The sequence below is a fragment of the Neovison vison genome, chromosome 12 (assembly GCF_020171115.1).
Source record: "Neovison vison isolate M4711 chromosome 12, ASM_NN_V1, whole genome shotgun sequence".
Classification (NCBI taxonomy): Eukaryota; Metazoa; Chordata; class Mammalia; order Carnivora; family Mustelidae; genus Neogale; species Neogale vison.
The window spans coordinates 84,293,184-84,321,100 of record NC_058102.1 but is presented as its reverse complement, the minus strand read 5'-3'; the positions used below and the strand labels follow the sequence as shown (position 1 = coordinate 84,321,100).

The 27,917-nt window shown below is 40.3% G+C and overlaps 2 protein-coding genes across 6 annotated transcripts in view; one reads left to right on the top strand and one right to left on the bottom strand.

Annotated features, from left to right (window-relative positions):
- The window catches only part of PFKM (phosphofructokinase, muscle), a 43,421-nt gene extending 21,798 nt beyond the window's left edge, over positions 1 to 21,623 (bottom strand). The window contains exon 1 of one of the 3 annotated variants that reach the window (XM_044226787.1): positions 21,566 to 21,623. The gene's annotated coding sequence lies outside the window, so the exon portion shown is untranslated. Of the gene's footprint in view, positions 1 to 1,783; positions 1,898 to 21,565 lie in introns of those variants that run through there. The other 2 variants (XM_044226785.1, XM_044226786.1) reach the window with 2 other exon arrangements.
- Positions 20,796 to 27,917, top strand: part of SENP1 (SUMO specific peptidase 1) — a 50,882-nt gene continuing 43,760 nt past the window's right edge. For 2 of the 3 annotated variants that reach the window (XM_044226790.1, XM_044226788.1), the window contains exons 1-3: positions 24,672 to 24,775; positions 24,873 to 24,919; positions 26,365 to 26,495. In XM_044226790.1, the coding sequence (XP_044082725.1) occupies positions 24,678 to 24,775; positions 24,873 to 24,919; positions 26,365 to 26,495 (276 nt within the window). In that variant the 5' untranslated portion in view covers positions 24,672 to 24,677. Of the gene's footprint in view, positions 20,953 to 24,671; positions 24,776 to 24,872; positions 24,920 to 26,364; positions 26,496 to 27,917 lie in introns of those variants that run through there. The other variant, XM_044226791.1, reaches the window with a different exon arrangement.

Below are 27,917 nucleotides of genomic sequence, written 5' to 3'. Positions count from 1 at the left end.
CAGATCGATAGCCCAGTCCATCATTCAAGACCAGTCCTAGTCACAACCTTATTAATACTAAGTCTATTAAGCCTTCACTGATGACCTCACAGGTCAAGGAGTTTCTTTTGGGACTTCCTCTCATCACATATTGTCTGGTCCTGGATCATTAATTTAGCATTTAATCACTACTTTATGTGATTTTTAAAAATTTATTATTTATTTGAGAGAGAGAGAGAAAGAACACAATGGGGAAGGACAGAGGGAAAGAGAGAATCCCAAGCAGACTCCCTGCTGAGGGCAGGGCCCATCTTGGGGCTAGATCCCAGGACCCAGAGATCATGACTGGAGCAGAAATTAAGAGTCAGCTGCTTAACCGGGTGAGCCACCCAGGCACCCCTATGTGGTATTTAAATTGCTTCTCATATATTGAAAAGAAGGTCGGACTAGATCAGGAGTCAGCAAGCTATATAGCACATAGACCAAATCTAGCCCCTTTTATGATTTCATATGGCAGCAAACTAAGAAACGTTTTCATGTTTTTAAATGGTTGAAAAAACAATTTCATGACATGTTGAAATTGCATGAAATTAAAATTTCATTATCCATACCACTCTCATTCTTTCACACATCATCTTATGGCTGCTTCTACCTACCATAACCGAGTAGATTATGGTGACAGAGACCAGATAGCCTGCAAAGACTAAAATATTTACTATCTGGCCTTTTACAGAAAGTGTTTGCAGACCCCGGGATAGAGGATTGCTATAAGCCATTTTCCCTAACTAGACTGAACAATCCTCCAGGGAGGGATCATGTTCATTTTTAAAAAACTCTCCCACAGCTTTCCAAAGCCTGGTGAAGTCTGTGCACATCACAGTTCAATAAATCGTTGCTGAAAGCATTAGGGAACTGACAAACAATACAAAATGCACACAGGCATATGAAAACTTTTATTTAATATGCTTAGATACATAGCTCCATACTCTATTTCTAACACATACAGATACAAATAGGACTTTAAAAAGCATATAATGACAGTGAAAGAAATACAATAAACAGACATGGATGGAGACACTCTCCTAATAACTAGAGTGTTCATGTTCAATTTTCTGCCATTCTCAAAAAAAGAAAGACTAACTAGCTAGTGCAAATAGGAAGGCAAAAATTGGGGAAGAGAAGAACAAAACGTGAGTATGCTGATCCCATTTCCCTTGAGTTTATTCCTCTCATACACCCTGGGAGCTCCTCACTTACAAACCCACACTCTGATCTTTCACCCCTGGAGGCTTCCCTGAGGGAGAGAATTCACCATAACAAGGGGGAAGGTTAGGAGTGCTGACCTGCAAACACAGCTCGGATTCTTCTGCATCTCTAAACCAGTTATAAAGGCACGGAATACCAAATGTACGCAGATTCATCTATAAGCATCCTTACAGATTCACAGTGACACACACGTAGAAACACAGGCATAAAATCTAAATATAAAATCACATGTGTGTAGATAAGCACGCGGGAGGGAGAAATACAGGGAGACAGCATCACAGGTGCACTGATTTGAATTGGACACGTGCCAGGATAGGAGTCAGGCAGCCAAGGGCAACGAGGTCCAGCGCTACTGGTTCCCAGGGATGGGGGCTGTGCGTGCAAGCAGAAGGAGCTGAGCCCAAGAGCTAGGATTCCTCAGGACGGCCCTACCCATCCCCCCTCTTCCCTCCAGCTTCACGTGCCATACCACCTCTTCTTTTCCCATCCGCTCCTTCCAGTTCTCCCCACCGCCTCCTCCCAGCACAGTGATCCCCACCTCGCTCTCTGCTTTCCCCCTGGGTCTTTACCCAAGGGCCCCTCTTGCCTTTTAGTCTCAGCTCTCCTCCGCCACGGCTTCCTTGCAGACTGTCCTTGGGGAAGGGGGAGGGGAGCTTGGCGACCGCGGGGAGGAGCCAGGTGGAGGCAGCAAGGGAGGGGAAAGCGAGGCTGCCCAAACTCCACTGGCTGATGCTGGTCCCGAGGCTCCACCTCCTCCCTCTCCTCTTTCTCCTCCCTTCCCTCCTTCTCCCAAGAACGGCTCAGATATGGCATCAGCTTAGTCACTCCACAGAAGGTTCTCGGGTCCCCATCTCTGTCTTGGGAACCCTCAGCTCCTGTACACAGCGGGAGTCAGAAATTATTTAGTTACCTCCCGGGTTGTTCTCGGAAACAACTTTTTCCTAGCGGGGACTGACTGAGACACCCTGCATTCAAACACCCTCCACAACGAGTAAACTTTCCCATCCGGCCGGATGCATTTTCTCTCACCTTTCCCCCTTTCTAAACATTTACGGAAAGTCTTTCTGCCGGGGTCCGTGTTAGGTGCTTAGGGATAAAAAGGTAAAGGAAATAGAATCCCTGCCTTGGAGGAACGTTGAACACCGGTATTTTCTTTAGAAGGACCTCAAAAACTCCTTTTACATGTATATACCTTTCTCAGAGAAAATCCGGGGGGGCTACAAAGCAAACGGCATCCACGGCGGGAACTTGGGCCAGAACTAAAGATGTCTCTTTTCTTCCATCCTCTTTATTCCTTCCTCTCTCCACCCAGGGCTTTGTGTGGCAATGCCTCTCTGAAGGCGTCTCTCCTCTCCTGGCTCTTCCCACTGCTCTTCCTCTTACTTATTTTTGTTTCTGCCCCTGTATATTCTGGCTGCAATTAGTAAGAGTTAAGATGAAGGCACTGGAATACAGAAAACTTTTGTGGTGCAAATGTTACCATCAAAAGACAACCTATAGACTAGGATAGAAAATTTGCAAATCATATATGTGATAAGGGACTGGTTTCCAGAATATGTAAATAACTCTTCCCATTCGATAATAAAAGGACAATAACCCTGTTCAAAAATGGGCAAAAAGTCTGAACAGATACCTCACCAGTGAAGATATACAAATGGCAAATAATCATACAAAATGATGGTCCACATCATTCTCATTCGAGAGCCACAAATTAGAACAGTGAGATACACTACATATCAGAATGGCTGGCATCTAAAAAGCAAAAAACAAACAAACAAACAAAAACCTTGACAATACCAAGTGCTGACAAGAATGTAGAGCAACAGGAACCCTAATCTTTTGTTGGGAATGCAAAATGGTACAATCATTTTAAAAGGCAGTTTGGCAGTTTCTTACAAAACTGAATATAACCTTATTATATTCCAGCAATCGTACTCCGCTAAGTATTTACCCAAATGGACCAAAAACTAGACCCACAAAGAAACCTGCACACATATGTTCATAATAGCTTATTCATAATTGCCCAAAACTGGAAGCAACCAAAACGTCCCTCAAAAGGTGAATGGATAAATTGTGGTATATCAATTCAATGGAATATTATTTAGCAATAAAAAGAAATGACCTATCAAGCCAAGAAAAGGCAGAGAGGAAACTTAAAATATATATTGCTTAGTCAAAGAAGCCAGTCTGGAAATGCTACATATTGTATGATTTCAAGGAAATGACATTCTGGAAAAGGTAAAACTATAGAGATGGCAAAAAGATCAATGATTGTCTAGTGCTGAGAGTAGAGAAGGAGTGATAAATGAAGCACAAGGCATTGTTAGGTCAGTAAAACTACTCTCCATGATGCTATAATGTTGGATACATGACATTATGTATTTGTCAAGACATAGAACTTACAACACAAAGAGTGAAATTTAATATCAACTATGGACTTTAGCTAATAATAATGTATCAATATTGGCTTATCTTTGTGACAAATGGACCATACTGATTCAAGTAGTAATAAATGGAAACTGACCATGGGAGAGGAAACTGTACAATGTGCTCAATTTTCTGTAAGCCTAGAACTTCTCTAACAAAGTCTACTCATTTAAAAAGCATACTTTGTTCAATGAAATATCTAATAAGATTATAATATTAAAAAACAAAAAAGTAGGCAAGGGTTTACAGAGACATTTTTCTAAGTAAAATATGCAAATAACCAATAAGCACATAAAATGATGCTCAACATTACCAATCACTAGGAAAATGCAAATTGAAACCACAATGAGATTCAACTTCACACCTATTAGAAGGACTATTAAAAAAAACAAAAACAAAAACAAAAAAGGTGGGGGGACAAGTATTGGAAAGGACCTGGAGAAACTGGAGCCCTGTGTATTGCTGGTATAAATGTAAAATTATATAGTCACTATGGAAAACAGTTTGGCAATCCCTTGTGTCAAACAGAGTTACCATATGGCTTAGCAATTCCACTCCTAGGTATACAGCCAAGGAAAATGAAAACATATGTACACACACACACAGACACACACATATAAATGTGTACACCAATGGTCATAGCAGCTTTATCATAGGCAAAAAGTGCAAATAGGCCAAACGTCTACCAATTGATGAAAATGTGGCATGTCCATACAATAGAATATTATTTGGCAATAAAAGAAAATGAAGTACTGATACATGCTATAAAATGGATAAACCTTAAAAACATTATGCTAGGTGAAAGAAGCTATTCACAAAAGACAGCTACCGTATGATACCATTTATATGAAAAGTCCAGAACAGGCAGATCTATAGAGACAGAAAGTAGATTAGCAGTTACCTAGGGCTATGGGGAAATGAGGGGTGACTGCTAATGAGGACAGGATTTCTTCTGTGGGTGATGGAAATGCCCTAAACTTAAAATGACTGCAAAGCCCTATGAACATACTATATTCCACTGAATGACAGGCTTTCACTGTAATGAAGTTGAGTTTATCAATTGTAGTTGGCACTTGAATAATAAGAGGGTTGGGGCATTGACCCCCAAGCAATCTAAAAAGCTAAGTATAAATTTTGGCTTCCCAAAAACTTAATTATAGTTCACACTCAAACGACATGGGTTTGAACTGCATGGGTTTCCTTGTGCATAGTTAATAGTTACCACTAACAGTAGTTAAATTTGTGGGAAGTCAGAAGTTAATAGGCTGATTTTCAACTGCACAAGGGGTTGGTGCTCTGAAGCCCCATGTTGTCCAAGGGCCAACTGTACTAACAGCATACTGTTGACTGGCAGACAGCTTTACCAACAACATAAACAGTTGATTGACATGTATGTTGTATGTTGCATGTATTATATACTTTATTCTTATAAAAAGTGAGCTAGAGAAAAGAAAATGTTTTTAAGAAAGCCATAAGGAAGAGAAAATATGTTTACAGTACCATAGAAAGTCTGTGTATATGTGGACCTCCATAGTTCAAACCTGTGTTGTTCAAGCGTCCACTGTATTTCTTCCATGAATAATATCTTCAGAATTGCATCTAAAAAGGCATCACCATACCCCAAGGTCAACTAGGTTTTGTCCTATATTATCTTCCAGGAATTGTATAGTTTTGTATTTTATATTTAAGAGATAGAAAAGAAATTTTCACTTACGTCATAAGAGATATTGATCTGTAGTAATCTTTTCTTTTAAAGTCTTTTTCTGGTTTTGGTATTACGGTAATGCTGGCTCACAGATTGATTTAGAAGTTTTTTCTCTGCTTCTGTCTTCTGAAAGAGATTGTAGAAAACTGGCAAAATCTCTTCCTTAAATGTTTGACAGAATTCACCAGGAATATACCTGGGACTGCTGCTTTCTTTTTAACAAGTTATTAATTTTTTTGAAAAGTTATTATTAGTTCAATTTCTTTAATAGATTTAGGCCTATTCAAGTCACCTATTTCTTCTTGTATGAGTTTTGAAACACTGTGTCTTTCAAGGAATTGGTCCACTTCATTTAGGTTATTAAATTTGTGGGCACAGATTTGTTCAGAGTATTCTTTTATTATCCTTTTAATTTCCCTGGAATCTGTAGTGACATCCCCTCTTTTATTTCTGATAGTAATAATTTGTGTCCTCTCTCTTTTTTCCTTACTTAGCCTCATTAAAGACTTATAGGTTTTATTGATCTTTTTGAAGAATCAGCTTGTGGTTTCATTGATTTTTTTTTCTTTTCAAAAGTTTTGTTGATTTCTGCTCTCTTTTCTTTTTTTTTTCTTTCCCTTGGGGGAGGAAAGGTCAGAGGAAGACATAGAGAGAGAGAATCTTATGCAGGTTCCACACCCAGCAAAGAGGGGGATGCAGGGCTGAACCTCGTGACCTTGAGATCATGACATAGGCTGAAATTACACCAATTTCTGGTCTAATTCTTATTTTCTCTCTCTCCCTCTCTCTCTCTCTCTCTCTTTCCCCTTTGGATTTAATGTGCTCTTCTCTAATGGTTTCCCAAGTTGGAAACTTCAATTATTGATTTTAGACCTTCTTCCTTTCTCTTACATGCATTCAATATTATAAATTTCCCTTTAAGCACTGCTCCCACTGCATCCAGTAAATTTTGCTAAGTTGTGTTTTCATTTTCATTTAGTTCAAAATATTCTTAAATTTCTTTTGAAAATTTAAATTTCTTTGACCTATGTGTGATTTATGTGTTGTTTAAATCTCATATATCCTCACAGTTATCTGTTACTGATTTCTAGTTTAATTCCATCATGGTCTGAGAGCAGACATTGTAGGATTTCTTTTTATCTAGTTGTTTATTTTTTAAGATTTTATTTATTTGACAGAGAGAGACACAGCGAGAGAGGGAACACAAGCAGGGGGAGTGGCAGAGGGAGAAGCAGACTTCCCGCTGAGCGAGGAGCCCCATGTGGGGCTTGATTCCAGGACCCTGGGATCATGACCTGATCTGAAGGCAGACGCTTAACAACTGAGTCACCCAGGTGCCCCATGGATTTCTATTCCTTTAGTTAAGGTGTATTTTGTGGCCCAGAATGTAGGCTATCCTGGTGAATGTTCCACGTGAGCTTGAGAAAAAAGTGTGTTCTGCTATTGTTGGATGAACTGTTGACGTCATTTATTTAATTTGGTTGATGATGATGTTGAGTTCAACTATGCCTTTGCCTATTCTCTGCCTCCTGAATCTGTTGCTTCCAGAAAGAAGAGTGTTGAAATCTCCAGTTCTAATGGTGAATCTCTTTCTCTCTTCCCCCTTTCACTGCTACCAGTTTTTGCCTCAGATAGTTTGATGCTCTATTGTTAGACACATACACATTAAGGACAGTTATATCTTTTTAGAGATGACCCCTTTATCATTATGCAATGCCTTTCTTTATCTTTGATAACTTTCCTTACTTCGAAGTCTGTTCTGTCTGAAATTATAGAATTACTACTGCTTTCTAAAAATTAGCTTTAGCATGATATATTTTTCTCCCTCTACTTTTAATCTATATGTATCTTTACATTTATAGTGGGTTTCTTATGGAAAACATATAGTTGGGTCATGGTTTTTATTCACTCTGACAATCTAGTTATTAATTGATACATTTAGACCATTGACATTCCAAAGTGATTATTGATACAGTTGGATTAATATCTACCATATTCATTAATTGTTTTCTATTTTTGCCCTTGTTCTTTGTTCCTATTTTTGTCTTCCACTCTTTTTTCTGCCTTTTGTGGTTTCTTTTTTTTAAAGATTTTATTTATTTATTTGACAGACAGAGATCACAAGTAGGCAGAGAGGCAGGCAAAGAGAGAAGGGGAAGCAGGCTCCCTGCTGAGCAGAGAGCCCGATGCGGGGCTCGATCCCAGGACCCTGGGATCATGACCTGAGACTAAGACAGAGGCTTTAACCCACTGAGCCACCCAGGCACCCATGCCTTTTGTGGTTTTACTTGAACATTTTATACGATTGCATTCTCCTTTCCCAGCATATCAGTAATACTCTTACCTTTTTAGTGGTTGCCCTAGAGTTTGCAATATTTCACTTACAACTAATACAAGTCCACTTTCAAATAGCACTATAACACTTCACATGTGGTGTGAATACCTATAATAAGAAAACAATCCAAATCCTTCTTCCCATTCCTTGTATCATTGCTGTCATTCATTTTACTTATATATAAACATAACATAGGTGTATACAACCCACCCTTGAACAACACTGGCATGAATTATGCTGATCCACTTATGTGCAATTTTTTTTTACTGTCCTGTAAATGTATTTTCTGTTACTTATGGCTTTCTTAATAACATTATCTTTTCTGTAGCCTACTTTAATGTGAGAATACAGTATATAATACATAAAACATACAAAAGATGTCAATTGTTATTGATAAGGCTTTCAGTCAACAGTAGGCTATTCAGTCAACAGTTAAGTTTTGGGGAAATCAAAAGTTACACATAGATTTTCACCTGTGCCCTTCAACCCCAAATTGTTCAAGAGTAAACTGCATAGATATATGTGAGTTTATGTAATTGACTACATTGTTGCTATTATTATTTTGAACAGTTATTATCTGTGAGATCAACTAGGAATAAGAAAAATAATTCTTTTTGCTTTATCTTCATGTATTCATTTAAAAAAATTTTTTTAAGATCCTATTTATTTGACATAGAGAGACACAGCAAGAGAGGGAACACACTCCATGGGAGAGGGAGAAGAAGGCTTCCCGCTGAGCAGGGAGCAGGATGTGGGGCTTGACCCCAGGACCCCAGGACCCCAGGATCATGACCCAAGCTGAAAGCAGATGCTCAACCGACTAAGCCACCCAGGCATCCCGTGTATTCATTTTTTGATGCTCTTCCTTTCTTTGTGTAGATCCAAGTTTCAGACCCATGTTATGTTTCTTCTCTCTAAAGAACTTCTTTAACATTTCTTACAAGGCAGGTCTACTGGCAACAGATTCCCTCAATTTGTCTGAGAAAGTCCACATCTTCACTTTTAAAGGATAATTTTTCAGGGTACAGAATTTTAGGTTGATTTTTTTCTCTCAACATTTCAAATGTTTCCCTCCATGCTCTTCTTGGTTGCATGGTTTCTGAGGAGAGGTCAGATGCAATTCTTATCTTTGTTCTCCTATAGGTAAGGTGTTTTTTCTTTTGGCTTCTTTTGGTACTTTATCTTTGATTTTCTGTAGTTTGAAAATGATATGCCTACATGTAAGGGTTTTTGTCTTTATTTTTGGCATATATTTCTGAGCTTCCTGGATCTATGGTTTGATGTCTGACATTAATTTGGAGAAGTTCTCAGTCATTATTGTTTCAAATATTTCCTCTGTTCCTTTACCTTTCTTTCCTCCCTTTGGTATTCCCATTTTGTGTATGTTACATTTGCTGTATTTGTCCCACAGTCCTTGGGTACTCTGTTCTTTCTTCGATATTTCTTTTCTTTTCTTTTCTTTTCTTTTTAAGATTTTATTTATTTATTTGACAGACAGAGATCACAAGTAGGCAGAGAGGCAGGCAGAGAGAGAGAGAGAGAAGCAGGCTCTGCACTGAGCAGAGAGCCCGATGCGGGGCTCGATCCCAGGACCCTGGGATCATGACCTGAGCCAAAGGCAGAGGCTTTAAACTGCTGAGCCACCCAGGCGCCCCTCTTATCTTTTCTTTTTGGTTTTTGAGAATTGTATTAATACAATCTTTAGTTCTTAGTCTCTTCTCAGCCATGTCCAGTGTACTAACACCAAAGGCAGTCTTCATTTCTATTATCATGGTTTTTTATCTCTGGCATTTCTTTTTGGCTCTTCTTAGAATTTCCATCTGTCTGCTTACATTGCTCTTCTGTTTTGCATGCTGTCTATTTTCTTCACTAGAATCCTAAGCACATTATTCATAGGTGTTTAAAATGGCTAGATGTCCTGCTATGTTGGATTCTGATGTTTGCTCTGCCTCTTCAATTTGTGTTTTTTGCCTTTTTATATGTCTTGTAATTTTTCTTGACAGCCAGACATGATGTAATGGGCAAAAGGAAGCGCCGTCAATAGGCCTTTAGTAATGTGGTGGTAAGATGTGGTGGGGAGAGGAAGCATCTACAGTCCTATGATTAGATTCCAGCTTCTGCCCCTAGACTATGAACTTCACAGACATTTCTCAGGTTTTTTATCCAGGGCCAGAATGGCTAGAGTGGGCTGGAGTTGGGTATTTCTCTCCCTCTGGTAGGTTAGACTCTGATAACAACCCAGTAAATTAAGCCCTGGTTAGTTTCCTCTGAAGGTAGGGCTTGTTAACCAGGAAAGAATGCTCTGGTTTATTTCAGATTGTTCCTTTTCTCCTCACCTTGTTGGAAGTCTCAGGGGGCTTTCTCTGATATTTACTATGAGAATCTGGTTGAGCTCCTGAAAGTAAATCTCACAATATTGTGGAAACTCCCTTTGACTGGGTCCCCCTGCAGTTTTTAACTCTCAGAATTGTCTCCAGAAATTAGTTAATTACAATTCAGTCTTCCTATCCCATCACTAATTCCAAGAAGGTTTCCACTCATGGGTTTCTGCTCTAGTAAGCCATGATGAATTGTACTTGCCTGTCTGTCTCTCCAGATTTGTGGCTAGCAGTCTGCCCTGTGTCCTCCCTGTTTCTTATGGATCCAAGAAGAATTGTTAATTTTTCAGTCTTTTTACTTTTACTTATTGCTAGGATGGAGTGGTAACTTGTAAGCTACTTATGAGGAATCGGTTTGGAATGCCAATGTTCAAATTATACACTTTAAATGGGTGAATTTTATGATCTGTGAATTATATCTCAATAAAGATGTTAAAAAGTTTTAGAAAAGGAAAAGTTAGAAAAGCTTCCTACATCATTCTAACTCCAACATAAAGGTTGAAATCTGAGAGATGATCAATTCTCTACCCTTTCTACCCAATACCAAATTTTTTTTTTAGATTTTATTTTTAAGTAACCTCGATACCTGATGTGGGGCTCAAACTTACAACCCCAAGATCAAGAGTCATATGCTCTACCAACTGAGCTAGTCAGGGGCCCCTACCCCAAACCAACTTTTAAGTCTTCATTGAAAGTGTTCTTAATGAATTATTGCATTAATTAGGTGAAAGCAAGGAAATGTCACTGTTACTCTTAGTCTTATCCAAAGACACTTGATCCTTTAGATTCCTTTTTCTGTTCAGGCACCAATCATCCCCAGGAGTTCCTGGAAAATTATATAAGCACGAATCAAGGAACTATCATCTCAAAAGGCACCTTCAGGTCAGTTGGGGGTGGAAGCCATAGAAAAGAAGAATTTTCTCAGAAGTACTTAGGCCTTGCTTTTGGTCATCTTAATGCAATCTTCAAACTTGAAGATGTTATTTTCTGAGAATTTAATTAGTAAAAACCAACACAAAATAGAGATAGCTGATGGAAGAAACACATTGCATTAAGAAGAGCTGTAAACATCTTCCTAATAAGAATTCTTGAGAAATCCCTATTCATTATTAATTCATACATTCAATAATTATTTATTGAGGACTCATTATGTGCCAGCCACTATACCAAGTGCTGAGTTATAATAAACTCTCATGGAGTTTAAAATCTAGAGGGACTAACAAAGGTTCACAGGGAGTTTACGTTTCACTGGGCCTGGGATATAATTGAAGAAATCAATACCCCAATTAACAAATATAATGCACCAATTTCTTATGACACATTCATATTACTTGAGGGTAAATGAAGTAAAAAAAAAAAGGAACCTGAATAGTAAGAATTTGGTGGTGTTTATTTGGACCATTCCAGAGTAAGACACAAATGGATACAAATATTTCAGTATTAGAGAGATGGATGATACAATGAAACAGTGATTAGCTCTTTAAAAATGAGTTTTCTTTAATTTAAATCATAGACTCCAAGACCATATATTTTACTCTTTCCAATTTTCTGTTTATTAACTAACTTTTAAATTTCAAATACAGTTTCTAAGGAAACTGAACAACTTAGAAAGGTCATCTTAGCTAGGTATGGTTGACTTATCTTACATTTCAAAATTTGGATACATAATTTATTGGTAAATTGATGATGGGAGAGAATATTTGAGATATGGGCAGTTCTAGGAGATATGACATACGTTCAACCCTCCTCCCTCTAATCAGGGAGGATGAGAAGCATTCTGTGGGGCAGGCTGTTGTTGGTGCATGAAGCCTACATGTAAACACAGAATGGTGACTACAGAAGAGGGATTGCGGAAGGGATCTAAATATGGCCATACAAGGTAGGGTGCCTAAGGAAAGTGTCAGGAGTAAATTGCACAGCTTAGCAGAATTAAGGACCAATAATCACAGAAGCAAAACAGCAAGTTAGACAGCAAACAAACAAGAAATGATGCCAACACATTCTCCAGGTAACCAAACTTAAGCCAGCAGCTGAATTTGATTCTAAGATTATTTTTATTGCTGGTAAGCATTATCGGGTCTGTAAAAGAATACTCTGGACCTTTCCTCCAAAGAAGCAAGCTGAAATGTCCTGAGTTTGTACCAGAAAAAAAAGTTGGAGTACTCTGATAGGCTCCACAAGGGGACTTATGCCTATTCTAATGCTATATTCAAGTATGGGAATTAGCTAGGGTGCTGATGGAAATCTAGAACTTTATCCCAAACCATAACCAGCTTTATTCAATTCTTGAGGTCAGTAGCTAAAATTCAGGATTTAGGGGATAGGCAGAGAGTGAGGGGGGAAAAAGCACTGAACCTAAAAGAAGAAGTTCATCTGGACCAAGAAGGTCATGTGGTCAAATCCGCTATTTCTTCTATCTTGTACTATCTTGCGATGGTGGTCTTCCTGTTTTCAGCATGTCAGGAAACCCATATGATATCTCACCTTATAGGTCATGCCCTGGTACCAAATGATGAAAAGCATATTCTTTATATTAATCTCAGACTACAGGAAGGTATTTAGAAAGTTCTCCTGTACTTCCCAGAACTCTCCATATATCAGTTAGCTATGAGGATGTTGACATGAAGTCCAGGCAAAGATTAAGTGCAAAAGTTATAGTTATTATAAAAGAAGGTATTCTGGGGGCACCTGCGTGGCTCAGTGGTTTAAAGCCTCTGCCTTCAGCTCAGGTCATGATCCCAGGATCCTAGGATCGAGCTCCACATCGGGCTCTCTGCTCCGCGGGGAGCCTGCTTCCTCCTCTCTCTTTCTCTGCCTGCCTCTCTGCCTACTTATGATCTCTGTCTGTCAAATAAATAAGTAAAATCTTTAAAAAAAAAAAAGAAGGTATTCTGGAGGAGAGAAGTGTCAGAAGATGTTTAAAGATAATTCTGTAGCAGCTAGATAGGAAGAGCACTTCGGTAACCCAGTTGAGGTATTCTAACGTGCCTGGTTCATGATGCTGTGGCCATTAGTCCTCTTAAGGAGTGGATAGTCAAATGAAGTTACAGAAAGTTTGGAACAGTACCTTCCAAACCAGGATAAAGCTAGATACTATAGCCAGGAAGCTGAGTAGTTCATGAAGACAGATGATTTCTTTAACAAGGATTACCTAAGGCCAGCACAGATGGGGGACAATTAAGAGGATGGCGTATGCCATACCCACGAGCCCATTCACTACTCCAGTGTTGGTGTCATGACTAGGGAGTGGGCACGGATCTACAGTTAGACCACTGCGGCGAGATGATGAAGAGGATAAAGATCATGTTAATGATGCTAGTAATGGTGTGCTAGGACATTTAGGAACGAGAAATAGGCATGGTAGTCACTGTGACTCTCACCCAAGAGAATAGGAAACAGCATACTATAGGTTTCCAATATTCAGCCAACAAATACAGAGCACCTATTATATGTTACGCACTGTCCTAGACTCAAGGGGATCCAGGATTGGAAAAACAAAAACAAAAACAAAAAACTTGTCAGTCTTCATGGAGCTTACATTCTAGTGAGGAAAGCAGATAATAAACAAATTAGTCAAGGGAGGCCTGGGTGGCTCAGTCAGTTAAGTGTCTGCCTTGGGCTCAGGTCCTGATCCCAGCATCCTGGGATTGAGTTCCACATAGGGCTCCCTGCTGAGCCTGCTTCTGCCCTCCCCCTGCTCATGCTCTCCTGCTCATGCTCTCTCTTGCACACTCTCTCAAATAAATAAAATCTCTAAGAAAATAAATAGTGTTAAGTGCTTTGAAGAAAAATAAAGCAGGGCAAAGAAGCTGAGTGACAATTGTGCTATCTTAAATAGGGTGGCCTGGAAAAACCCTGCTGAGATGACATTCTAGGAGGATGTTTGAATGAATGGGAAAGAAAGCCATGCTACCCTTTAGAGGAAGAGCTTTCAGATAGGGAGAATAGCAAATGCAAAGGTCCTGAGGCAGAACAAGGTAGGTGTCACAAAGGAGGACCAAGATTTCCTTTGGACTAGAACCAGAGTTGTAAATGGGCAACAGAGACTTGGTGGGTTGAAATGAAACACATACAGCAACTAGGTGTGAACTTCTGAGTTGAAACAAATATCTATCTGGTCCTCTCACTTCTACACAATTCCTGGATCTCATCTAGTCATCCTCTGACTGTAATCTGTTTTCCTCCACCAGAATGGAAGCTCTATATGGGCAGACCCTAGACATGGGCACAAAACTACTGTCTGCCCTGAAGAGTCATCTTTAGCTCTGTCTGGGACAAGATGACCCTGGAAACAGAGCACCCTCCGCTATCCACTAATATTAATGTTTCTGACATAGGGCCCTGGCTTAAGACAATGGTTCTCGGTTCCAGTCTAGCAGATTTAGCATCACCTGGATGCTTGTCAGAAGTGCAAATTCTTGGGTCCTAGCTGGAACCTCCTAAATCAGAAACTCTGGGGGCAGGGGCTCAACTATGTGGTTTAACAAGCCCTCCAGGTAATTCTGATGCACAAAAAAGTTTGAGAATGATTGTTGCAAGTTGTAGAGGTCCAAGACAACCATCACTTAAAAAGTAAATTTGCATGGCCAGAAAGTATGGATGACTCCTATCTTCACCCATTAGGATCAAGTTCCTGGGGAAACTGGCTCAAGAAAGAGGTCACAGGTAACAAGATAACCCCCATTATAGGTTGAAGATGCCACCTTCAAGTCTTGAGTGGGGCAAAGGAAAATAAACCCTTCATCTGGTATGTAGTCTCAAATTCGGACCAGATAAACATTTTCTTTCCTTAAAGAAGTAAGCTTTGTGGGCTATCAGAACAGAGAAGACAAATAACCTTATGGTTATTTTCTTACTCAATGATCTTCCCAATTCAGTTGACAGTTGAAGAGACCTGAGCATTTCAGTTTCATGAAAACTCGAGTTCTCTGGAGCTGGTCCTAGTAGGTTGGGACCAGGAGATCAATGCTGAGTGGCAACTAGGCTGAGATTAAGACAGTCTTTACAGAGGCAAAACTCTCACTGATTTTCCTTTAACAAGAGTACAGATGCTCAGGTTACTTATAACATAGCATCTATAGATGGAAAACCTTGTCTCTAATGCAGGAAACAAGTACACCCGCTTGGAAGAAACTTGGGCTGTAGCAATCACCTCCATGTATCAGTTGCATCCATAGTGTTGAAGAAACTTTGCATCCTGGTCTGCATAAACCAGGATGTGGGTGGTTTTGACAGTCTTACTGTCAAAGGAACCGAACAGTGCTGGGAACTGGGCAATGCTGGTGACAGATCGTCTAAATGAAGGAAGGAATATGGTAGTAAGGTCTTAGCTTCTAGGGATAAGTGGTAACACAGCGGGCAGAAGCGGAAACACTACTGTCCTGGTACACTTGCTCATTTGCAGCCCAATAAGAAGTCATCTCAGCAGTCCCAGATTGCCAAGGCTTGTTGTCCATCAGTGGCCAGGAGAGGTATATGCAGAGGAGAGGCTCTGGGTCTAGTGGGTGGTTGGATCTGCTGGATCAGAGCCTGGCACACAAAGCTACTGTTACCCCCTGAGCCTTTGTTTTGGAGGTCCTCGTCTCGTGCTCTCAGCTCTCTGGGAATTCTAACCACCTTTCTTTGCAAAGGTTGAGGGCGTAGGTGACTCATCCCCTTGCTGTGTCCCAGTGCAGGCAGGACCAAGTGGCTTCCTTCTGGTGGGAACTGATCCTCCATTGCTGAGAAACATATACATACACACACACACACAACACACACACATGCAGATGGCCTCGTCACAGTACAGGCAGAGCTGGTCTATTCTAAGCTGCAAGGAGTCAGAGAAGATAGTAACAGCAACTGCTTCCCTGCCAAGTGTGCTATTAGAAACAAAATGTGTTCCATTTTCCATCAGGATTAGAGCTCACCTTGTCCACACACAGCCTCGTGGGGAGTCCCTATGCAATCTTCAGGCTGACAGCAGCAGGGGGACATCAGGCAAGGGTTTTGGCGTGCTGTGGCATCACTCATCTCTGCCAACCAGATTTGATGGCATTTCCTCGCTTATGCCCTAGGTGGAGAGGAGCCAGGAGGTGGCATTTCCCATCCTGCCAGAGCACATAACCACTCCTGCCCCCTCCAAGTCATTCTCAACCCAGGAGCCACATCCTGTCACTCTTCAGTGAGTTCCCATAGCGGGGGAGTGGTAAGACCTAGAAGGCACAATGTAATTTGGCTCTTATCTTTATAGTTCAATCTCCAACTACTCTTCTCTAATCCAAGCTGTGCTGGCCTTTTCTGCTCCTCCAATAAGCCAAACTCCTCAATTCAGATCCTACTGACCCTTTTTCCAAAAAGCTCTTCTTTGCCCTTTTCCTGGGTAATGCATATGCATCTTTCAGGTATTCCTTAGAAAGGGTTTTTTCAATTCTCCGGCCAGATTAGGTACCCTGTTTTTACCCACTGATTATGTGGCATTATTTTCACCGTAGTAGCATCATTCTAATGATCTGTGTGTGATGATGTGATTGCTGTCTTACTCCTACAGGACTATAAACTTGAAGAGAGTAGGCAATGTACCTGTTTTGTTTGCTACTATCTATTCCCAGTGCCAACTACAGTGCCTGACATAGTATATGCTCAATTTTCTTGGAAGGAATAAAAAGGAGGAAGGAAAGAAGAAAGGAAGCAGGCAGGGAGAGAGGCAGAGGTCCCAATGGGACTAATTGGGAAAACATTTGATTCTCCATCTCTAGGGGGAAAGCTGGAAGGGTTCACTGTAGCTCTCACCAGAAGCCTCAGTGTTTTGTTTTGTTTTTTAAATATTTTATTTATTTATTTATTTGTCAGAGAGAGAGAGAGAGAGCGCGCGCACACACAAGCAGGCAGAGTGGCAGGCAGAGGCAGAGAGAGAAGCGGGCTCCCTGCAGAGCAAGGAGCCCGATGTGGGACTGGATCCCAGGACCCTGGGATCATGACCTGAGCTGAAGACTGCAGCTTAACTGACTGAGCCATCCAGGTGTCCCAAGCCTCAGTGTTTAAAGGCAGAAGTTAACATCAGAATTTTGTTTGTGGAATAATGCTGAGTTCAAACCACAGAACCGACTCCAAGTGGATCATCAGAGCTAAGGGTTCTGAGGTGAGTTTTAGGTATAGAGTAAAATGAAAATGGGAAAAGCAGGGAAAACAAGGGCATATAAAAAATAATCTATACAAATTCAAGTAAGTGTAAGCCACCAGGTGGGCTTACTTCTTATACCTAGCAGCTATTTATGGATGGGCAAAGCAAGTCTGATTAAAGAGACACAGACCACACAAAATTGTCATATATAGACATCTATTGTTCCAACATCTTAATAAGTTAATATTCTTGTGTATAAATCATTTTCTTGTAAGTATGGTTAACTCTAGGTTCACTAAAATGAGACCGAATTAAGCTACAGTTTATGCATTTCAAAGCTTAAGACTTTGCCATGTGATACCCTGCCAAAGTAAAACTCTGCCTAAGAGGTCCACTTCTCCCTCCCTTCCCAACTTCTCAATGACATTCTCCTTGGAAATTCAGCATTTTGGACCAAAGCTATTAAGCTCTTCGCTTACATGCTCTCTCATTCTATCTCCTTTCTTGATCATAGGCTCCTTGGGGAAAGGGAAAGTGACTAGCTCATTTTCTCATTTATTGAGCCTAGTACAATGATTTTGAATAGTAACTGTTTGAAAAAATTATTGAGGGGTGCCTGGGTCGCTCAGTCTGTTAAGAGTCTGCCTTCAGCTCCGGTCACCATCCCAGGACCCACTTGGGGCTCCCTGCTCAGGGGGGTGTCTACTTCTCTCTCTGTCCTTCCCCCTTGCTTGTACACAGACACACACTCTCTCTCTCTCCAATAAATAAAAATAAAATCTTTTCTAAAAAATAAAATAAAAAATAGAATAAATACTGCTGTGTATTTCACAGGTGCTGAGACTGATTACTCCAATGAACTTGTTAATGTCTTGAGGAAGACCATTTTAGACTTGAAGTTCTTCCTCAAATATGGGGAGTTGGACTTCAATAAGTCATTTTCAAACTGTAAACTATTAGAAAAGTGACAAGGTTATGTCTTTATATATAATTTTTACATTGTCCCTATTATTTCTAGTGTATTAGGCACATAGTGGGAACTCAATAAATGTTTGCTTTAAACTGACTCCAATATAGATGTATTTCACTTGAGAGAAAATGTTGATGTTTCTGATATTTTGTATAAATTGTTTATGAGTTAAACACTACTCAAAATATACAAGAGAAATTTGTTACTAAATGGATTCCTAAGATGAATATTTTTTACAATATTTAGAATCACTTTGTAAGATAATAACTTCTTTATGTAATCTATTTTTTGGATTTCAGGTTGTTGATTCAGGTTGCTGATAATAGGATACCCTAGCTTAGTCCGGACAGGCATGAGGAAGCCAACTGAATCACTAGTGATTAAATCAAGATGTTTTTCATAGAGCTCTACTCTCTTCTTCTAGAGTTTCTAGCTTCTCAGATGATCGCCTCCTCTCTCTCTCTCTCAATGTCTCCCCCACTACACACACACACATTTTCTCCCTGTGTCTTAATTCAAATTTGGTAGTTGTATCCTAATTTATAATGTATGCATAAACTTCATTTCCCAATACTCCTTTCCGCCTCTCCCCACCCCCTTGTTTAACCAGATGCCTCACCATTTTTCAAAACAGGTATGCCTTCCATGGTGCCTGGATCATCCATAGCATGTAGAGACTTCAAGTTGTCTGTCTCAGGTGGTGGCTTTTGTATGAGCATGCTGGAAGTTGAAGCTTCCCCAGCTGAGAAGCAATATCGCTAGGTTACCCTCAAGGTGGGATTCAGGGAAGGAAATGCTACTTATTCTCATTCATTTCCTCTATAACTCTTGGCTGTCCAGGGCCTTTTCCCCCATGATCCAGTGAAAAATTAGAGAAGTCATGACTTTTCTCAACAACTGTCTTACTGTTAAAAAGGTTCTGTTCTTTTGACATAAAAGAGAGAAAAGCAGAACATGTAATTAGCTACCTTGAGACTATGGTAGAATAGAAAACCATTTCTCTTTAGGACTCTATCTTATAGATTTTATTGTCAATTACAGTCATAACAAGGACTTTGAGAGATGAGCCCAGAAAGGGATTCGCAAAGCACAGAGAAATCAAATACCAGCTCATGTGCTATAAGTCTTGTTCTTCCTCAACTCCCAGGTCTGTGTTTTTTATCTGCCTGGGCCTATTCCCACATATGAGCCCTAAATCTCACCTGATATATTGTATTAAAAAAGAGCTCAGAGACAGATATTTTACTATATTAGGGATGGAATAAAGTCAGTTGGCCCCTAACACCTACATTAGACTAGTACGTTTCACATCCTATATTCAAACTCCCTGCAAGAGAAGCCATCCCTCACTGGAGTATGATCGGGAGACAATGGTACCTGTGCGCTGAGGAGGCCTGACTAACCCACGAGACTGAATCACACACATGAAAAATTTCAGATGAAATTCCTCTTTACGCATGGCTGTCTCCTAGAAATAGAGATGGAGTTAAGCCATATGAACAGAACTGTGGAATGGTTAAGTTGGACAAAACAGACATAGATCGGGTATGCCCACTACTGAAGGCCTTAGGACATGACAAAATAAAGTATCAGTATATGAAGAGATACAAAGAATCTCCTTTTATATATTTGACAGGGCAAGATTGCCTGAATTCAACAAGCATCTCCTTTTTCCCAGAGCAGGTAAAAGGCTAGGGCATCCAGAGGTTCCCCTTATTTAAGTCTGAGCTCAGACTTCTGAGGTCTGGAGGGCCTACTCAGAAGCATTTCTCCAAGACTTCTGGAAAGGGCCTGGGCCCAGAGGTCACGTTGAAGGATGTGGCAAGAAGCCTGAATGAAAAAACCTATTTCTTCCCATTATTTTCTTTTTGAAAGTGGGGCACCGATTACATGTTAATCCATTCAGTCACAGGAACACCACCACGGCCATTTAGTTCTTCAGAGGGCCGACACCTGGGTCCTTTTCTATTTTTACTGGGAAAAGTAGATCTCTGGTGGACCCCCAATAGCTTTCCTCCCACCTCTGCCCATGTCTCAAACGCCTCCATAGTTCTGCAAGGTTCTACATGTTTCCGGAGTCTGACCTCAGCTAATCCTAAAACGCTTCCACTCCCGCCCCCAATGGCAATCAAGCATGATGTGATGTAAAGAACACAGGACTGCAAGTTATGAAACTTTTTCTCTATTCCCAGATCTGCCAAGCACTTTATAACTCATGTCCTTGACTTCACGTCCCTGAAACATAGTGTAAAGTATTTCCCACAACCACTACATGCATCAGCGTTCCGTGATTCTCAATAAAACACGATACAGAGCTCGATTCAGTTCTCAGGACTGCATCTGTCAAGCCGGCCACAAGTTCCCGCCGGTGGAGGGAGGGCCACAGCGAAAAGCTGCCATGGAAACCAGAGCGAAAGCAAAAATCGCCGAGCGGAACCAGAAGACCGCGCGCAAAGGAATCGAGGGAACAGAAAAAAGCGAAGGACGACGGGTACACTAACAGTAATCCGAGAACGGGAACGAGAAAAACCCCACGCTGAAAAGAGAAGAGGGAAATTATGAGTTCAGCCTTAGATGGTCCTTGAGCTTCTCAGGCCTGGCCACACTGCGCAGGCGTTCTCCGGTTCCTCAACTCTGCTCTTTGACCTTCCGCCCCACCCCCTCGCTCCTCCGCAGCCACCGGGAGGCTCTTCCGGTGTTGTGGAGGCTGTTCCGGTTCGCGGCGGTTCCCGGGTTTTGCGTTCCGCGCCCGGCCGGAAACCCCTTCGCATAGCAGCCGGTTCCGGTTCGGTGAGTGGCGGCGGGAAGCTGGGGGAGGGGTGAGGATGGAGGGAGCCTGGGCCGGGAGGCAGTGCCGGTCCGGGCCCAGCAGCCTGGGCTGGGCTGGGCGGAAGCGGGGAGGGCGGTGGGGACGGCGCTTTTTCCTCTGCCCCGCCCCCTGGGACCACCTCCCCTCCCCCCTGCTCTCCACCGGCCGCGCTCTGGCCGGCAGCCGTTAGTTAGGCTTCCCGAGGCCGTTCCTTCTGTCCCCTTTCTCCTGGGTCGAGGAGGGGCCGTCTCCCTGCCGGTACCGCGGGCCGGGTCTCAGCGCCCGGCGCTGCTTGTGGGAAGAGGCCGGTGGGGATTTCGGGGCTTTCCCGCCCGGGCAGGGTCTCTCCTGTCAAGGGAAAGCTGATTTCACCGGGAAGCTCAGCTTTCTGTTAACACCTGCTTCTCCCGCCTTTCTTGAGACTCGAATGGTGTTTCTCGACTACTTCTGCGTCTCACGTAAACATTTCTCCAACTCTTTCACTCTGTGGTATCTCCCTGAGGTGTGATATCGCTAGTGCCACCACCAGAGAGACACGGCTGGACCCTCCTGCCCAGGTTATGAAAATCCCCTTCACCGCCACGGTTTGCTTACCTGGCTCATGGCCTCCTGGTCATTCCCTTGAACCGTCTCTTTCTCGGTTGTACCCTAACGTGGTCTCTCTGGATATATGCCCGGCTTCTCTTGAGCTTGGTGATTTCTGTTTATCGGTGCCTCTGCAGTGTTTTCACTATCTTGTTGGCAATAACTTACTCCTTTATCACTTTCGAGTCAGCCTTATTAAGGTCATTTCACTTCACATTTGGTACACTTGTTTGGGGGTGGTGGTGATGCTTGTGAGGTTTATGTAAAGCCTTATGTAGGCTACCACCTTTTTTATTTAGGTTCTTTGTTCTAATTGGATTTTCTGAATGGAGTAGGTCACATTATCTCCTAAATCTTTATCCTTTGTAGAGACAATTTGTGTGAAGCCCTCGTGTTGAAAGATAGATGGCACTGAATTTGAAATTACAGTGGCAATGAAGCCTTACGCATCTCTTAAGCATGATCCCACAACCTTCTTCCAATTTAGAGATCCCCTGTTTTCCCTTTCGTGCCAATTTTGGAAGACTCATTTCGTGTTTATTTTGTTAATTATCCCTGCTGCAAACATGGTCTTCATGTCCCCCGTCTGATGAGTTAAATCTGGAGGGAGCACATGGATTAAAAAACAGGTTCTGCCACTTCAGGCTAAGGTGATGTAACTCTTGACTACCGATTTGAAAGTCTTTCCTTTTCTTTACCTGGCTCCCACGCCTCTTGCCAATGCACCAGCTTTATTTTCTTGCTATAAGTATCTGTTGATGGATCTGGTTTCTCCCAGTAGACAGTGTTTCAGCAGCAGGGACCAGTTGTTACTCATCTTTGTATCCCTAGTACCACGTTCGTAACTGGTGCACAGTAAATGTTTGTGTACTAAAGCAATTGAATGCTTAGTGTTTTAAGGTGTTCAAGTGTTAAGGTGTTGAGAGTCTGATTGGGAGAGGTTACATGTAAAAGTTTGAGAAACAAAAACAAATACATGATAATATACTGCAAACTTACATATATCCACAGTTCAGAGTAGGATGATTCACAAGATCACTTCCACACCCTTCTCATATCAAATTATCCTAACCACATTTGGTCCTGGATAAAGCTAATTGCGCTCCTCAATACATACTTTCTAGTAACTTCATGGTAACTGTAAACATTCTCTTTTATAACCACCTCTTTGTAAGCTTATACATGTTTTGTTCTACTTGTTACATTCTGTTACCATCAAGACTTTGCCATCTTTTTTTTTCTTTCAGATCTCCTGTTACTTTAGTGTTCAGCTGTTAAGTTGATTTCACCTGAATGCCTGTAACAGCTTGTATTCTTTTAGTAAATTGATGACCAGTTTGAACTAGGAAATGTTATTAGAATACTTTTCTTGAAAGGGAAAAGTTCTTAGGCTTGTGAGAATTTGGTGGCATCAAAGTTTCTAGATCCAGAATTTCATGGTGAATCTTGGAGTAAAATATCTCTTCTAATGTAAATGCAAAAGGCAAAAAGAAAGTAACATAAGCACACTGAAGAAGGTGGATGTATTTGTATTAAAATGTAAACGTGGGGCTTTAAATATTAAAATTATGAAACAGTGTCGATCCCCCCAGGACCACCCCCAAGAGGTGAATTTTATCTTGACAAAGTATATGAATCCTTGAATGAAGATATGTTAAAGGATACCACGTTTTGTGGTGTTTGCTAAAGGCACATTTTCTTGGGAGTTAGGATATCCTGGATTTTTATCTTCCCTTTTCCCCATCTGTGTGATTTCAGGCAAGTCATTTAACCTCTCTGGACATAGTCTCCAAAATTCTTTAATTTCTTGCTTCCTTCCCTCTTTACCTCTATCTTAGCAATGCAAAAGAAGTAACATGGGATTGTTGAACCGGGCACCAAACTTTTAAATTGGCATTTTCCTTAAATCAACAAAAAAGACTAGTGATGACACTTATGAAATAGCCAAAAGAGTGAAATGTGAAAAAGCCACTCCTAGTTTGTTGGTTGATAGGATTTTTTCCCTTAAGGGGGAACCCAGGGAATTAATTATTTAAAAAGGAGGAAGGGGATAGAATAACCTGGAGAATTTCCAAATAGAAGCCTTTTGTTAGGTTGAACATTTGGGAAACATACTTGAAGCCTAAATATAAGGCTTAAGTTATTTGGGAATCCTCCCCAGCAAGACTGGGTATCAAATGATTACTCTGCTTAGTCTGTAGCTGTGCCAGGAAAAGCTCAAGCAGGCTTCCTTTATGTGTGCACTTCCTTGCGACCATATGGACTACCTAATAGCATCATCCAGTCTCCTTAGTAGATTGAAGCCTTGATATTGCTAAAGTGGATTGATAAAGTTGGTAACAAACTGAAGTTGATGAGGGCTCAATCTTTTTAAAAATATAGTAAGGGTGCCTGGATGGCTCAGTGGGTTAAGCTTCTGCCTTTGGCTCAGGTCATGGTCTCAGAGTCCTGGGATCGAGGCCTGCATCGGGCTCTCTGCTTAGGGGGGAGCCTGCTCTCCCCCACCCCCCCTACCCCCTGCCTGCCTCTCTGCCTACTTCTGATCTCTCTCTCTGTGAAATAAAATCTTTAAATAGTTTATGGTAATGATATTATGAATATAGTAAGTGTGACTCTTACCATTCCTAATCTCCTCTTCCAAGAAGCATGTGTGCCAAGGGTATGTTTATTAACCTAGTTCCAAGCAGGCTTTTAAATTCCTTTTTCTGGGAAAATTAGATACATCAGAGGAGAAAATAATTTCATGTAGGCAAAGGGACTTTGGTTTGTAACAGTTTGATTAATGATGGGAGAGAAAGTACTTTAGTACAACTGGGAAGTATACCTTGATTGTTCTGAGAATATCAGTAGCTATATTGGCTGCTGACTAAAACATATGGAAGAAAAGTCTAATAGGACCACCGTAAGATCTGTCTTGTTTATAAAACAGTTTAGCGTGGAGTATTAGAGCCATGGATTGCAAAGAATTTCTTGGTTGTAATTTCAGTGCAGTCACTGACTAACTTTATGATCATATGCAAATTAATCTCCAAAGGATTGGTGCTCTCAACTTCTTGCTATAATAGTCTGTGATTCTGTGGGTAGTCCATAATTGCTTTTTAATATAGCTCAAGTTTCAGAAATGTTTGGAATTGCCTTGGCTCGTTTTAGTTCCCATTCTCTTCCCATCAAGTCATCTCTCCTCACCACCTTATATTTTTCTCTACTGAGAACAAAAATGTGAGTGGCTGAGCCACACTGTGTGTGGCTTCCTGTTCTATAATTATATGAAGGGGGTGTTTCAGTATGTAACATTTCTGTTTTCTGTCTTTTATAGGACTTTGTATCTTGCTAAAGTCAGTGATGTGAAAAGATCTGACATGGGTAAGTCTGACTATGAAATAATAATTCAGTCCTTTTAGCTACCCTGATTAGTTAAGCTGAATCGAAAGACAGGTTTGTTTTGTTTTGTTTTAACATTTTTGGTGTTTGCATCTTTGTGCTTAATAATCTTCAAGGAGGTCTCAACCTAATTATGTAATGCATGTAACACCAGGCATTTTTCTTTTGGTTGAGACATTGTTTATAGCATCTTTTGGAAGCATTTTCTCGTTCATTGTATTGAAAAAGCCAGAAACACACTAACAAACATTTACTATGTGCCAGGCCCTGTTCTGAGTATTTAGAATATATTAATTCATTTAATTTTTTACAACTGCCTTACAGCGGTGCCTAATATTAACAAGGAAATGGGGGCACAGAGGTTAAGAAACAACCAGAACTGGTAGAGCCAGAATTTAAACTCAGGCAGCCTGGTTCCAGAGTCCTTATTCTTTCATACTATGTTATACCAACTTCCGTATGATAAATAACTTGATTAAGGTGGATTTTAAATTTCATTTAGCTAGTAGCATGGAAAATTAATTGTGATTACAGTAATCTGTTTATAGTTTTTACTATTTATATTTATAGTTTATACTATACACTGTTTATAGTTCATTATGTCTGTAAAGGGATCAATACAGGGTCAGGACTAGTAGCCAATATGGAATAGGTTGAACAATTTTTACAGTTAGATCTTATAACATTCCATGTGCTCCTTTTAAAGTCACATTAGTCCTTTCTCTTCTGTTTTTTGCTTTTGCGTAGTCTACCTTCTCTCTCCCCTGGTCATTTGTTTCACTTTTCTCTAATCGTTAATCTCATTGTAAGTCACCTGAGTTCTGTCACTCTTATCTGTTACTATTCTAGCTCCTTTATATTAACAAAGGTCTCAAAAGTGGTTATAAAATAAGGTTCTGCCATAGCATTACAGTAATGGAGCTGATATCTGTTTAGAGCCATATGAATAAATGATACTTTTTACAGAAAAAAGTTCAGGTGGATTCATTTTTAAAGCACCTTTTTGAGTTAGATAAAGGAAATAAACTGTTAACAGTGTTTGTTTCTGAATGGTGAAATTTTTTTCCCTTTTCTTTAATAGTGAAAGTTTTTTCTACAGTTAAAACATTCAGTGTTTTTTTAGGGAAAATTTCATTTTTTAAAAAAACTTTGAGTTAAGGGTTTTTTTTTTAAATACTTGCACAAGTTTTGAACTATTTGGTAGATAGATGATCTCCGTTAATTCCGAATGAGCCAATTTCTGCACATGGACCTCTTTTTGACAGTGACATTTTGAGATTTCTGGCCAATAGTTCTGAAAGAGGGGTTTTATTTGATTATAGAGGTGTTCTTTGGGAGTCATTTTTATTAGGTGAAATGATTTATTCATAGAAAAGTAGTTATTGAAGAATTATGTGACTTGAATTAATTTGGATTCTTTCCCCCAGATGATATTGCTGATAGGATGAGGATGGATGCTGGAGAAGTAACTTTAGTGAACCACAACTCCATATTCAAAACCCATCTCCTGGCCCAAACAGGTTTTCCAGAGGACCAGCTTTCATTTTCTGACCATCAGGTGAGGAATAATTTTCTTCCTTTAGTTGATGAATTACTTTGGCTTAAGTTTTCATCTGATGTAATTTAAATGGCACACTCAAAAGAACAAACATTATAAACTTTTTAGAATCAGTATTTCTGGTGTTTTGAATTCTTTTTGATATATTAAATTTAAGACAAGAACTAGGCTATGTATGAGTTTTTTGAGAAGAGTATCTTTTAGAAAACTTTTTATTATTTCTGTGCATATTAGAATTACCAAAGCACAGGTCAGTGTCCTTTTCAACTAGAGTCTTAAAATTGTTGAGCATTAAGTGGGGGGAAATATGTCAATATACAGAAGCTCTGAGATTTCCCTATGTTATAAAATGTAATTTCTCAAAGGACCAGCATCAACAGCATCCCTTGGGAGCTTGTTAGAAATGCAGAATCCCAGGCTTCACCCCAGATCTACTGAATTAGAATGTACGGTTTTAAAAATTTCCAGCTGATGAATAGAAGTACCACATGATTCAATCATTTTTCTACTGGGTACTTACCCAAAGAAAATGAAAACACTAAATCAAAAAGATATATGCACCCATAGTTTATTGCAGCAATATTTACAATAGCCAAAACATGGAAGCAACCCAAACATCCACTGACAGATGAATGGGTAAGGAAGATGTGGTATACGTATACACATATCATGCAGCCATAGAAGGGATGAGATCTTGCCATTTGTGACAGTATTCATAGACCTAGAGAGTATTGTGCTAAGTGAAATAAGACTATGAAAGACAGATATCATATGATTTCACTAATACGTGGAATCTAAAGAACAAAACAAATAAATAACAGAATTTGATCTGTAAATACAGAGAACAAAACTGATGGTTGTGGGGAGAGGGTGGAGAAAAGTAGGAAAGGTGAGTGGGAGGTACAGGCTTCCAGTTATGGAATGAATAAGTCACAGAAATAAAAGGCACAGCATAGGGAATCTGGTGTGACAGACGGTAGCTACATTTGTGGTGAGGATTGCATAACATATAAAAAGGTTGGATCACTATGTTGTACACCTGAAACTGTAGCATTGTGTGTCAGCTATGCTGAAATGAAAACATTTTTTAAAAAAAGAAAGAAAAGTCCCCAGCTAGTTTATTTGCACTTTAAAGTTTGAGGAGCATTAATAAAGCAGCTTTTCTCAGTAGGAAAGCCGTGACTAATATAGATGAGACAGTTCTTTACTGTGTGAATCTCTCCCAAGCAAAGCAGAATGTTTAGCATTGTTGGCCCTTGGGCACTAAATTACCTGTAATATCTGCCTCCAATAATCATTTTTGGTAACTGAATATATAGTCACACATTTCCAGATTGGTACTTGGGGTGCAGCCTCACCCCTGATTAAGAACTTCTGTATGAAGTTATCAGAAGGTTAAAACTAGGTTCATTTGTCACCCTC